The 12,951-nt window shown below is 39.5% G+C and overlaps 1 protein-coding gene across 6 annotated transcripts in view; it reads left to right on the forward strand.

The window, feature by feature from the left end:
• ADK (adenosine kinase) overlaps positions 1-9,612 on the forward strand; it is a 288,751-nt gene extending 279,139 nt beyond the window's left edge. For all 6 annotated transcript variants that reach the window (XM_065067582.1, XM_065067581.1, XM_065067580.1 and 3 more), the window contains one exon: positions 8,461-9,612. In XM_065067582.1, the coding sequence (XP_064923654.1) occupies positions 8,461-8,585 (125 nt within the window). In that variant the 3' untranslated portion in view covers positions 8,586-9,612. The remainder of the gene's footprint in view (positions 1-8,460) is intronic.
• The last annotated feature ends 3,339 nt before the right edge of the window (positions 9,613-12,951 follow it).

Here is a 12,951-nt window from a genome sequence, read left to right on the forward strand (position 1 = left end):
TTTCAGCCCACAGAAGCCAAGAGGTTCATACATAGGCTGTCTAGCTACCATATTCCCACTGCTCTAGGTGTTGCTTTTTGTTTGTCTTTACATACTGGTGGCTCGATTGTGGTGAAGCATACCTGCAGATAAAACCTTACTGAGAGATGGTTGCTCTGCAAGCACAACTTCAAATCTCCTAGTTTTTGTGCATATGAATCTCAACTATGAAGTTACGTTTACGTAGCCCTTTTTGTACTTGAATATATGTTAAAAACTGAATAGAAGATAGTATGTAGCATTCTATTTTGTTATGCTTAGAACTTCATTATTTCTACATTAAATTAGCGAAATTCTGTTCTTATCCCCAGCAGTAGGTGTAGTAATCTGCATCATTTAATGTCAATATAACAGATCTGTTTTGAGGCTCAGAAAAATTCCTCAGGTACTAATAAAAGAAAGCTTATTTCTTTCTGCTGTCTCAAAAATAGCTAAGGAGAATCATAGCTTTCGAAGAACACTTCTAGGAAACTTCCTAGGAAATTATTTTAGGAAAAACAAAGAGAAATATCAGCCTGGAAAGTAGTTTTATCAGATAGAGAGGATGCTTCCAATGAAAATATCTGTATTTGGTTTGGCATATAGCGCCTTGAATATCCCTTGTAAGCTTGGAGGGTTGGTTTGTTGTGGTTTCTGTTTTGTTTTTTTTTTTTTTTTTTAATCAAATGTTTTCCCTGATCCTGGCTGTTGGAAATGAGCCCAAAGCCACCAGATTTTGATCCAAAAGGCAATTTCCCAAAGTTCATCACGTGGACTTAAAAACTAAAAATAGGATGAAACCATCAGGAGTTATAGCTTTTTTTTATCAGTTTCCTCCATTACATCTTTCTTGGAGCATATTGTAGACTGAAATTATTATTTTCTTGGACAACAAGGTGCGCTGGTGAGTTTAATAGAGGTGATATAGAGTCCACTGAGGATGATTAATGTGCAGGGTGTCACAGTATAAAACACTTGAGCCTCTCTCGTCCAGATTTGAGCTGCTCCTCCTCGACTGGTGGCCAGTAGTCAGTCAAGGCACAGGCCAGCGATGGGAAAACTCCGTCAATCTCAGTAGGCTTCAAATCGGGATCTAAATTTTCTCCACCCATTACACAGCCTTTAGGACCAAACCACTACAGAGTTACAACCACTGTTCCTACTTGCACAGAGGCATCAAAGAAACAATTTTCCTTAGAGAGAGTCTCTGATGGGCCCAAGCATCTATACATACCTTGGGAAGAATGGCAGCTTGTTCAGTAGGTCTGAACACTGATAATCGTATATACAGTGCAATAATATTATGCAGCCTTGAGTAACTGATTGCTAATGGAATAACAGGGAATATAGTGGAGTTTTATTTCAGCTTTTTTGCAGGAATCTTACATTAACATTTTCCACATGTAATTGTTTAAAGCATTAGGGTCTGAACTCTTTTTTTGCTTTGTGCAATCAACACCTCCTCTCCATTCCAGGAAAAGACTGCCAAACCGAAAACATTCCTTCATTTATTCATAGTTGTCTAGTAAATGCAAAGTTGTATTATTTGCATGTGTCCATAAGTGACTGTACAACCTCAGACAATGTATAACCATCTGAGTGATCCTTACAGAAATTCAACACATTCAAAGTGTGCCTGTACTTATAAAGAAAGAGGGTTGGGGACAGCAATACCAATACTAACTGCTTTTCTTGAAATCATGCTTGGTTGATTATTCATCTTGGTGATTAGAAAGTAAGAATTTTGTGTAAGGGAGTTGTACATAGACAGTAAAAAGCATTTAGCATGTGATCATTTTATAAATCAAGTAAATATAGACTTCTGAAACATTTTATTCGTGATCTCATGGTTTTGTCATTCTCTGGAAGTAAAAATATTGACATTTACCAGTCTGTTTGTTCCGTCTTTCTGATCTCCTGCAGTTTATTTTTATAACAGCCTTATCGATGAGCCTCTTACTCAGCTCTCTAGGTTTAACTGAGTTGAGTCGATTTGTTACCACAGCTTCAAGTAGCTGTTACAGAACAAGCGAGACATCCTAATAAAGCTGTAAACGTGTTTACTCAAACATAGTATTGATTTTACTTGGAAAGGGAAAAGCTAGTGCTTAGCATGGTGTCAGGGAGGATGAATTTAGCTGCAGTTTTTCATTGTCATCTGTCATGGTTGTGAAACACTAAGTGAAGCCACAAGAGGATAATTAGAATTGCCAGAAATTTAGCCCCTAAAATCAGTTAACCACTTGGGATTTTTGTAGTTTAATTAGTTTTTATTAAAACTTTCCTCCAGTGGTATAGTCAGGAAGGGTTTTCTAAGGTTCTTTTCAGTAAAAGTGAGATTTCAAGGTTGCCACTTGTTAGATATACATCTTAAATGACCATTTTTCTGAAAGGGTTGGTAACCTTTTTTCTCTCACTTGTAATTAGCCTGGCACTACTGTTCAGTAGAAGCACAGAGCCATTTCATTTTAAGAGAGGGAAAGACACTTGTTTGTACACATATACATTTGTAGTTGATAACAGATATGTGCATATGTGGAATAATTCTTGCACTATATTTTGAGAAAGTGCTAAGGCGCATAAGGTTGAAAGTATAGTGTATTTGAAGATGCTTGCCTGTAATTTGTCTTATATATTGTAAGTCTAATGTGTCAGTCCACAGTGCCAAAATACATGAAAACAGAAGCCAAATCCCACCCTTAATCAAAAACGTTTCCATTTAGAATAGCCAACATTCAGTTTGATAGCAATGGGCAGGGCCTCTGGCTTACCACAGTTCTTGGCTGAAATATCCACCATCTGCCACAAAATTAAAAAAGGAGAAACCTCAGCATGTTGACGTACGGCCGTTCAGTGACTATACTGCAGAATCATCTATGCCAACATCTTTTACAAAACCTCGGTTGGCTGGTTGGCTCTTGGCACCAGCATTGCTAACCACCTGATTACAGCTGACTGGACTCATGCTACCACATTAGCCCACTCCAACAGCACTAAAAGACATCCAAAAAACCCTCAGTCATATCAGCTACAAGGCTTTAAATTGCTAGGGTGATGTTTCTTGAAAACTGCGTCTTCCCACACTGCTGGCCTGGAAAGCTTGTGGAGCACATAAAAATAGGTGAGCGTTTGAACAATTGTGAAAAAAGCTGTATACAAATGAGAGTGTGAGAAGATGCTTGCAACTGTCCCCCATGGTGGAATACCACCATTTTTAAAAAGGCAGTTCACAAATCAAGCTGTAGAAACTTTAAATACAAAAGAGAAGAGGCAGCTCAGCTATTCATGGTCTTTTCTGTGGCTCAGGTAATTTGGCTGGTGAATGGCCTGGCTAGCATGGACTATATTAGGTGTTCCAGGGTTCGGCTGGAAGAGGAGGATTGTCTGAGAACATCACATAGCAAAAAGGGTTTGAGGGGCTCTGACTCAGGGTCAGCTTGTAATTGTTTATAATGACTGCATTTGATAATTGCTTGTTTTCTGCTTTTCTCTCATGCATTTAAAAAAATACGTTAATTTTGCCTTGGACATTTTATAAAGGTTGGAAGTGTGAGAGAGACTGCAGAAAGACAAGAAGTGGGAGAGCTGGGTGTCGGAGGCTATAAATGGATTTCCAGCCAGCATTAGTAATTAACAGTCATTAAAATTAATTGTCAAGTGTACAATTTGTAAAGAAACATTTGGCTTCAATATGAGCTGTTTTTAAGTGTTGTTAAACCACTACTGAAGCAGACCAGAACTGTTTTAAAATCTCCACTATTGGGCTCTCACATTCCTGTCCAAATGCACTAGCACTAGGTGTTCATTTAGAATTACCACTGATTATCTGGAAACAAAACTTTCAAATAAATCATTCATTTCTGTGAAGTTGCCTCTGAAATGTCTATTTTGCTGGCCACAAGAAAATGAACCTGGTTCTCCTTTAATGATTTTTAAGTGCTACTCAGCTCTTACAAGTACCAAAGTAAAGACAACACCTTTTGTGTCAGTCAGTGGACTGTCTTGCTGTGTCTTTTCAGACTTGTATTGACATCCCCAAAGAGATTTGAGCAGATTTCAGTGAGGGCCTTGGTTTGGGTGTGGGTTTTGAGGCTCAAGCACCACTTACAGCACTTGGCTTACAGAACTTTTCATTTGATGGTGAGCACAAAAAGGAAGAAAGCAACTTGACTTTTCTGTCCCTCATTCTGTTTGCAGACCTAACAATTATAAACATTGTCTTCAAGCTTATGTAGTAAGGAAGCTGGAGAGAATAAAGAGTAACTCTCAATTATTTCAGGCGCAAATTTTTCAGCAAAGTGATTTCAGAGATGCTTTTCTCAGTTGAGCAGAAAAGAAATAATTATGGGCCAAAAATAGCTATTGGTGTGTTATAATCACTTACAATCTATCATCTGGGAATGCAAATACATTTTGTACCACTTTAAGGTTTAAAGCAGCTTTTGAAGCAAAGTCATCTTTGCTTTCAGTTGGACACAGTTCCAGATAAGTTCCTATCATCACTAGGTACGAGGTGGTTACTTGATTGTCCATGCCTGTGAGTAACAAAAGACATCCCAGTCTACTCTGAAAGCTCACCGAGATGGCTAATTACAGCAAGGTGGCTATTAGTCATCCTGCAACTTCTATTTCTCTTACTCCATAAACGATAAACACTTTGGATGTCAGGGCAGGAAGCAGACAAGTGGGAAAGCCTTGAGTTTGGTCCTTGCCTCGGTGTTGTAGTATGAAGGGAGTTGTACATGATGCCTGTAATGCCACCCACAGCTTCAGCACGGTAGAAATGCTGGTGCAGAATAAGTGAATTAGAAGATGGTAGACAATATTGCCTGAAGTTGTGTCGGTAAAATATTTGAAGTGAAGTTGTCTTTCGTAGCCAAAATATGCTACTGCTTTCTGTGCTCCGTTCTAATGATAGCCAGGAACTAGTTCAGGCCATTGCAGAAGTTAAAATAGTTGCTGAGCTACTTTAGTATGTGCTGGGATGATCTAGTTCTGTGATCCCAGGCCCATGATACAGGATCAGAGTTCAATCCTGTTCTTTCAGTCTGTGAAACTGTAGGAGGAGTGTGAAGTCTGAAGCCATGTTCACTTATCTTCTTGCATTTTCAGTCATGGCACCTTAAAGAGATTACAGTCTTCGACTGCTCATCATCTTCCCTCCATTGCCCTGCTCGCTGGCAGAGCTGTTTGAGTACTCACTAACCCATTTCAGTTTAAATCGGCTGGGTTAGCAAAGATCTACTATTCAACAGCTTACTGTTTAAACTAATCTGGCTCATTTTGACAGAGTATCAGGTTATACAAGCAGCAAAGAAGGATGGTGAAAAACAGATGGAGCAGTATGTTCTTCAGCTGGTGGGGTTTGCATCACAGTACCTTATACACTGGAGGAGGTCATCTCTGAATTATATTCTGACCATACTGATTTTTACTGCATTAACTAAAAAGAACATTCTGCAGCTAAGGCAGCCAACCTGATAGAGCTCTTTGTTTCTCTGCTCAAACAACAGTGCTTTCTGGTGTTCCCTTGGGGTCTGCTTTGCCAACTGTCTAGTATTAGTATGTGATGTAGTTCTGTGTTTGTGATATGTGTGTTTGTGTTGTCATTTGAAGGGATATTGTGTCAGGTACTGCTATTTTTATTTCATCTGTGAAACACATACATTTCTATTTCATCTGTGAAACACATAGCACATCTATGAAACACATACTCAACAGACAAGAGAATGGTTTGAGGGCAAACTCCCCACTGCAGTTTCTACGTATCTCATATATGACAGCTGTACTTCATGTCATTTCTCCACCACACTGAAATCACAGAGATCTCTCATTTCTATCCCCAATTAGAACACAATGTTTTTATTTCTGATTCTGCTTTCATTTAGGTCAGAATAAATAAGAAGTAGCTTCACTGAAGACAAAAAATACATACTAGCTTGAAACTACAGGGAGCCTGGGAGGTGATGACAGTCCCAGTCTAGTTGGTATTGAAAAATAATCCATGTTTTATGGTCCTTCGCTCCCTGGATTTTCTTGTCTTCATATGTGTTTGATGCCTGGATCATAAACATAGAGGACAGTTGTTCTTTCTTGTATAAACTCCTCTCTGAATTCATGCTCTGCACAAAACCTAGCCTTGTGTTTGCCTTTGGAGGCCTGCCCAGTGCATCTTTGATACTTACTGAGTCAGAAATGGACTGTCTTAACAGCCTCATTTTACATACGGTTACGACTCGCTCTCAAGTTTTAACCACCCAGAAGCACACTGGCAAGCTCCAGCCTCCCAGGCAGTTTAAATTTCATGATTGACATTCTCCACATATCCAAGAAAGTTTCTCCTAAGAACGCGTGTTAATTTAATGGAGAGCATACCATTTTCATCTTGTTATTCAGAAATGGTCTGATTTCTGCCAGGCATGCTGTTTGAATTTCTCAACTGTTTCCCAACTATTACAGCTGGACCATCCTGCCACAGTTGTGTTGTCTGTCATCCCCTGACTGCCATCAGTGAGAGCGCTCACAGCACAATTTCTTCCTGCTTCAGATTCTCGTCTTTTTGTATACTGGAAACTCCTGTTTTCACCACTTGTGCATATGGACTTAACTTTGTTGGTGAAGCAATCATTTTTTTCCCAGCTAGTGTGAGTCAATATCTGTGAAATTCTAGCTAATATGTGGTTCTCTAGAAAAGAACTGATGGCAGAAACATAGGAGTTTTCTCCTAGTTGTCAACTAAAATGCCTACTTTCTGTGGCCGCCTTGTTCCAGTGAAAAGTATTTGATTCACAGATTTAGTAGTTTCAAACTCTTCTCTTATTCAGGACAGTTTAGAGAAAACTATACGTCAACCAGGCTCCTTTTCACTATCAGTCATGACTGAGAAGCCAAGAATCTTTGTAATTCATGAAAACAGGGTCTTCTGCTCACCAGTATTATCTTTTGTTAACCTAACATTATTCATGTTTTACATATTTTTTAATCTTCAAGGAGCAGGTATTATTGCATAGGATAAAATATTTTTATAATCTTCTAAAAATACACTCAAATGTGCCACAAAAGAAAATATTTGGAAAAGGAGCACAGGTTAAATGAGATAAATATAATGTAACCAAGCTGAACAGATAAAGTGTATTTGAAAGCAAACTAGCAAAACATCAACTTTGAATCAAAATTTGTAATATGTCAGAAATTGGTACCTATGAGCTACATAGTACTTACGAGAGATGTGGATTCAAGGCTAGATTTATGCTGTCAAGGCCCGAGGCCTGTTGGAGTATGACACAGGAACTTCAAATGGTGGATGAAAGTTTTTAAAAGAACATGTTTCAGCTTGCTAGAATTCTGATTTTCCTGGGCAAGTCTCACTTTTCTCCTGTGATTGGATGAGGAAGAGAGATACATCTGATATATATTAAGAACAGGATAAAAGTGAATAAAATATTACCTCTAGAATGACGGAGTGGAGCTTTAAATTGTAAGATAGGAAGTTTACTTTTCACATCTTGAAAACCTCTTCCAAATATAAAATACATATTTCACCTCTGCCGTAAGTTCTGTCGTGCTTTCAATCACAATAGATTCAGCCAAGACAAAATGTTTTAGAAATGACGGACTCAATCCATAAAATTTCTGGTGCCACTTGTACCTAACTTTTCCAGGTACTATGAATGATCCCCTTATTAGGAGTCTCTGCTTATATTCATTTCAAGAGGTGCTCTGTTTTTTAAAACACTCATCTCCCCATGATTTCTGGGTTTCTAAGCTGTGCATCCTGGGGCTTTGTTAGCTAAAGCAGTTCACCAAGTGCCCCGACTGTGAGAGGTGTGTGGCTCTCCCTGCGGTTTGCAGGTATCTGAATGTGCTAAGAGGTGCCCGCTGTTCCTCAAGTCTTAGGTTAAATTTCCCATAATCAAGGGCAACAGATATCATCTAACTTTCCTCATCAGGTAAAAATTTCTCACCTCCTTTTCACTCTGAACGCCTGTAACTGTGAATATAGATAACATTTATTTGTTATTTGCCTTTCCCATTTTTTGAGAAAAGCTTGCAGAGTGACAGTTGTGTGGGGCTGCAGCCAGTATGAACAGAAGGAGCTCTCTTCAGCAGGGAAAACTGCTGCTGTGTTTTTCAAATGGTATTTGAGGAATCAGGTGTTCTCTCTGGAAAAGAGGAAGAACTCTGGTAAAATCATTTTGACGGCACTAATAAACATCAGTCTTGTTAATCTTTAATTTACTTGAAGCTGCCAACTGGAGACTTCAGGTAGAAATAACAGCAGCAGCACTCCAGCTCAGCAGGTCACTCAAGCACAATACTAAATTTAGCCTGGCGTGTGCACACAGGCCAGTATTTCAGTGCTTTGCCCCATGACAAACTGATACACTCAAAAAACTGATCTAACCCTTTTCTTCCTTTTCTTTTTCTCCCACTTTTCCGTAGGCTTTCTCTCACAACTCGTCTATGACCGGCCAGTGACCGAGTGCATCCGAGCTGGACATTACGCAGCCAGCGTAATCATCAAGCGTTCGGGTTGCACCTTCCCAGAGAAGCCTGACTTCCACTGATACTGGTGAATTGGAGGGATCAAGAGTAATTCCCATGTTGCCATGGGATTCCTGCCTACATTTTTCCTCCTTCCTTTTCCTTGCCTTTCCAATTACCTGCATCAACGCTTCTGTACTTCTGTTCATTGTATTCTAAGCAAAATATAAATTTCTATGGTGTTTTCCTTTTCATACCACGATAATGTCTCAGCAGTCTTAACTTTTGGAAACAGTGCTAAGTGAAGCTTATTCTCTCATCCATCAGGAAAAATTGTTCTATTTACACAGTTTATAAGGAAGTCCCATCTAAATTACACTGCTGATTAACACGATTAAAGTGTTTCTGTTGAATTATCTAGTTTGTATCCAGCAGTGGCCAAATCCTACTCATGTAAAATCAACAGGCCTGACTTTGTTTGTTATTTAACGTGATAAACCAGGAATTGTTCTTTCTATACAGTGGAGTCACACTAGTATAATGAGTGGTGTAAATGCCCCAAGAATTTCTTTACCTATTTGAGTGTACAAGGTCTGGCCATCAGAGCCAGCCCCGTTTCCATCAAAGTGAATAGCTCTCTTGTCAGTAACTTCAGGACCTGACCCAAAGCTGATGTCGTGCATTCAGTCATCTTGCACTGATGCCAGTACCTTTGGGTCTGGCCACTCTGTGTGCACTCACAGTCACAGGCACAGGTGAGGTAGCAGACAGGTACTTTCAGTGATTTCAGGGCAGATGCGTGAGTTGATGATGAACATAAACATACAGATAGATCCTATCTCCTTCATGTGAGCTTTCTAAAGGCTGTATTTAATTAAGGTACACATAGTGAAAATGAGGTACAGAAATATTTATGCAGGCTATATTGACAGGATATGCCAAACGGAATCTCTGAAACGCACATTTTTAAACTTTTAATTTACTTTGGATACTTAAGCAATATGATGGATTTTGTTTGTATTTACAGTATTCAAAGAGGTGATCTGACACTGCACTCATTACTTTGCTATGTAATTTGATACTGATAAATAAAAAAATGTCATACAGTTACTCCTGGTTTGTATTGGGGTGTGTGTCCGGCTTTCCTCCACGTATCGTACTGAATGGGAACAGGAAATGGGTGCTTACCCCACAGCACCTGCAAGATCTCAGCATTTTATATGTGACTTTCAGTGTCCAGGTGGGTGTTCAAGGGTGATCTCAGCAGTAAGGAAGAGAAAGAACGTCAGCGTAGTTCTTGTACCTCAGGAGAGATGAAAAATTAATGGCGAGGGTTCATAAAAGAATGTTAAGTCAGTGCAGGCTTCACATTTTACTGCATAGCATGGAACAAGGGACATACAGAGACTGAATGTTGTTATTACAGTTTGTGTATTGCAAGGAGCATGAAGAGAAATTAACGCTATGATCCTGATTCCCTTTTTTGGCCCAGTATCCAGTCTGACACATTGGACAACATGTTCTGTTGTCTTAGAGATCACCTGATGGGATCTCTGCAGGTACATCAAGGAAATTCAAACCAGCTGCTTCTGAAAATCCTCATGTGGCCATGGAACTGCATCATTGGAAACACAGGTCACTATGTACGGTCTGTTCTTCAAGGACTTGGGCTCACAGTTTCTGTCGGAAAAAGGCTGCATGGACAGTCCTTATCTATCTGTGGACCTAGTTTTGAACAGCTTTGTGCAAATAGGACTTGCCTGGTTTCTCCATAGTGCTACTCTCAAAAGAGCTTTGGACTTTACATTTCTCATGTTCTAGCACAGGAGAGAGGAAGAGGAATGAATGTAGTGGAGGGAAAATGAAACTGCAAACAAAACTGAAAGAAGCTACAGTGCACATGGTCTTCAGGCTTTATAGGCTGATCAGAAGAATGTTATTTTTTTACATTGCATGGTTAATTTTTTATTCTTTAACTTGATTTATCTATGTGTTATATTTTAATCAAGAAAAGCTGACAAGCCAAGAAAGGATGTCTTGCATTCCCTGCTCTTAATGTATGGTAACATATGCCATGCCACACTTACTGCATGAATTTGGCTGTCATTAAGGAAAAACCCAATGGTCTAGTGGCTAAATTTGCTGTTCCCTTTACTCTGCATCCATGACACCTTCCATTCCTTTTAAAAGAACTTTGTCACAATGTCCTGGCCAGATAATAATGGTCCATTTAAAACAAAATATAAATATTTAAACATTCTTTATCATACCAATGAAACTACAAGAGAGCATAATTGCTGTAAATGAAGGAAAGATATGTAAAGAAAGGTAGTCATGACATAGCAGGGGGTCTGGCTTTATCCTTGTAGGCTATTGCTTGTTTTCAATTCAGAATGCAAGAGAGTCAAGTCAGAGGTTCTGTCCTGAGCTTTTCCATTGACGCGCTTGGTGAGCTTGGGCTCCTGACATTTGGCTTCGAGTGTCAGCTACAAAGCATAATTTGAAGCCAGTGAGAGCAGCTGAGGAATAAACTACTCCCCACACCATGGAAGGGCACGAGAGTCTGACCTGCTCTATTTAGCCATTCATTACTTCTTTGATATCTGTTAATGGATATTCTTGGGTGATATATAGATGCTTAGAAAATTATTTCCAAATCATGCTAAATAATTCCAATTTGTGTTGTCAAATTGCCTGACGATTTCGTTCTGGATTCTTTTCAGGAGCTCTATTTCTTTCCTGCTTCTCACAGATGAAGGGGGGGTTTATCTATATAATGAATAATGGTGCCATCTTTAATATTTTTTCTCACAAATATTTTTCCTCTCTCTTTGGTCCTCTAACAGCTTATTCCACACAGAGGCATGTTAGAAAACTGGGCTTCCTGAAAAACATCATCAAAAGACTTGTCTGCCAGTGGCATGTGCCACTGTCTCAAATCCCAGATGGGATAAGTGAAGTGAGTCTGTCACTGAGCTTAAGCCATCATTCAAGCACAGAGTTCTTACCTGGGATATTTTCAGGAAAAAAAAACAATATTTTAAATGCATTTCCCACTAACCATCAGCCAAAGCCCAGCATTGTGCATTTTAGGCTTGGTTTAGTACCACATAAGTAGGTAGAAATGCTGCTGAGGTGAACAGACAAGGAACTGGGCCCGATATTCGGAAAGCTGCATGCTGAAGAGTTGAGAAGAATTAAGAGCAGGGAAACGGGAAATAAAGGTGGTGTTCCTGTTTCTGCAGGTGATCCACTTCATTACTTTGGGCAGACCCCTTTCCTCTCTCAATCTCTTTCTCTCTGTAAAGAATGCGGTAAGATCAATTTGGTAAAAGTCAAGAGATGAAGGTGGTAAGAATTCAAGTAGTGCAGTATCAGCCACATCTTTGCCTGTACTCATTGCTGGTCTTGATTATTTGAATTTTCCCTTTTGTACATGAACTAATTTTAAACTATTTGTTTACCCTTAAAAAAACATTACTATTTGTTTGAGGTTAAGGCAGGTAAGGCAAAGGAGGGGGAAGGGAAGGGAAGGGAAGGGAAGGGAAGGGAAGGGAAGGGAAGGGAAGGGAAGGGAAGGGAAGGGAAGGGAAGGGAAGGGAAGGGAAGGGAAGGAAAGGGAAGGGAAGGGAAGGGAAGGGAAGGGAAGGGAAGGGAAGGGAAGGGAAGGGAAGGGAAGGGAAGGGAAGGGAAGGGAAGGGAAGGGAAGGGAAGGGAAGGGGCTTTACTTATACAGTGTAGTAAAATATGCTACATAAAAATGACAATAGAAATGCACAGTGTTTTAAGATGACAAGTCTGGGAACAATCTTTAATTTAAAGGGTCTTATCCCCAGTTTTCATAAAGAAATGTTAATTAAAAGTGTGATGACATGTTTGGGATTTAAAGGAAATCATTCTGCAAAGGATTTATAGCAATCACAGCTCCAGAGCATTAGGATTACAGATCCTTGTGCTGTTCCTTTTCAGCGATCATGTGATTGGCCTGCTGTTAAATATAGCTCTCATTTAGTGAATTGAGACAGGCATGGAAAAGGTAGGGATAGTTTCCCTTTAAACAGCAGGATTTCAGAGGTGTTGGAGATTATACAATTAATTAGTTTTTACATAAGATCAAAGGGAGAGAGGAAGTCTTAATTTGGGCACCAACTGCTACTGTCTGAAAGTCTTGCAGATTAAATGAGAAGAGAACATGTGTGGTGCTAACTGCTTGTATTAGAGCATGAGCCTATTGTTTTATATCTCACTAACTCATTGTTCTCTTCCTGGAGATAATTCTCACACTTAAGACCTTCGGAGATAGTTATGTCTATTGTGAATAGTTCAGCAACCAACTGGCTCAGAGGTTATTGCCTAAGCATCTTTCCCTCCGTCTAATCCCCTGCAAGGTTTTTTTCCAAGCAGTGTTGTTAATCTAAAATGACTGCTAACTGACTCCTGTGTCAAACA

This window comes from Columba livia, chromosome 6, assembly GCF_036013475.1.
Source record: "Columba livia isolate bColLiv1 breed racing homer chromosome 6, bColLiv1.pat.W.v2, whole genome shotgun sequence".
Lineage (NCBI taxonomy): Eukaryota > Metazoa > Chordata > Aves > Columbiformes > Columbidae > Columba > Columba livia.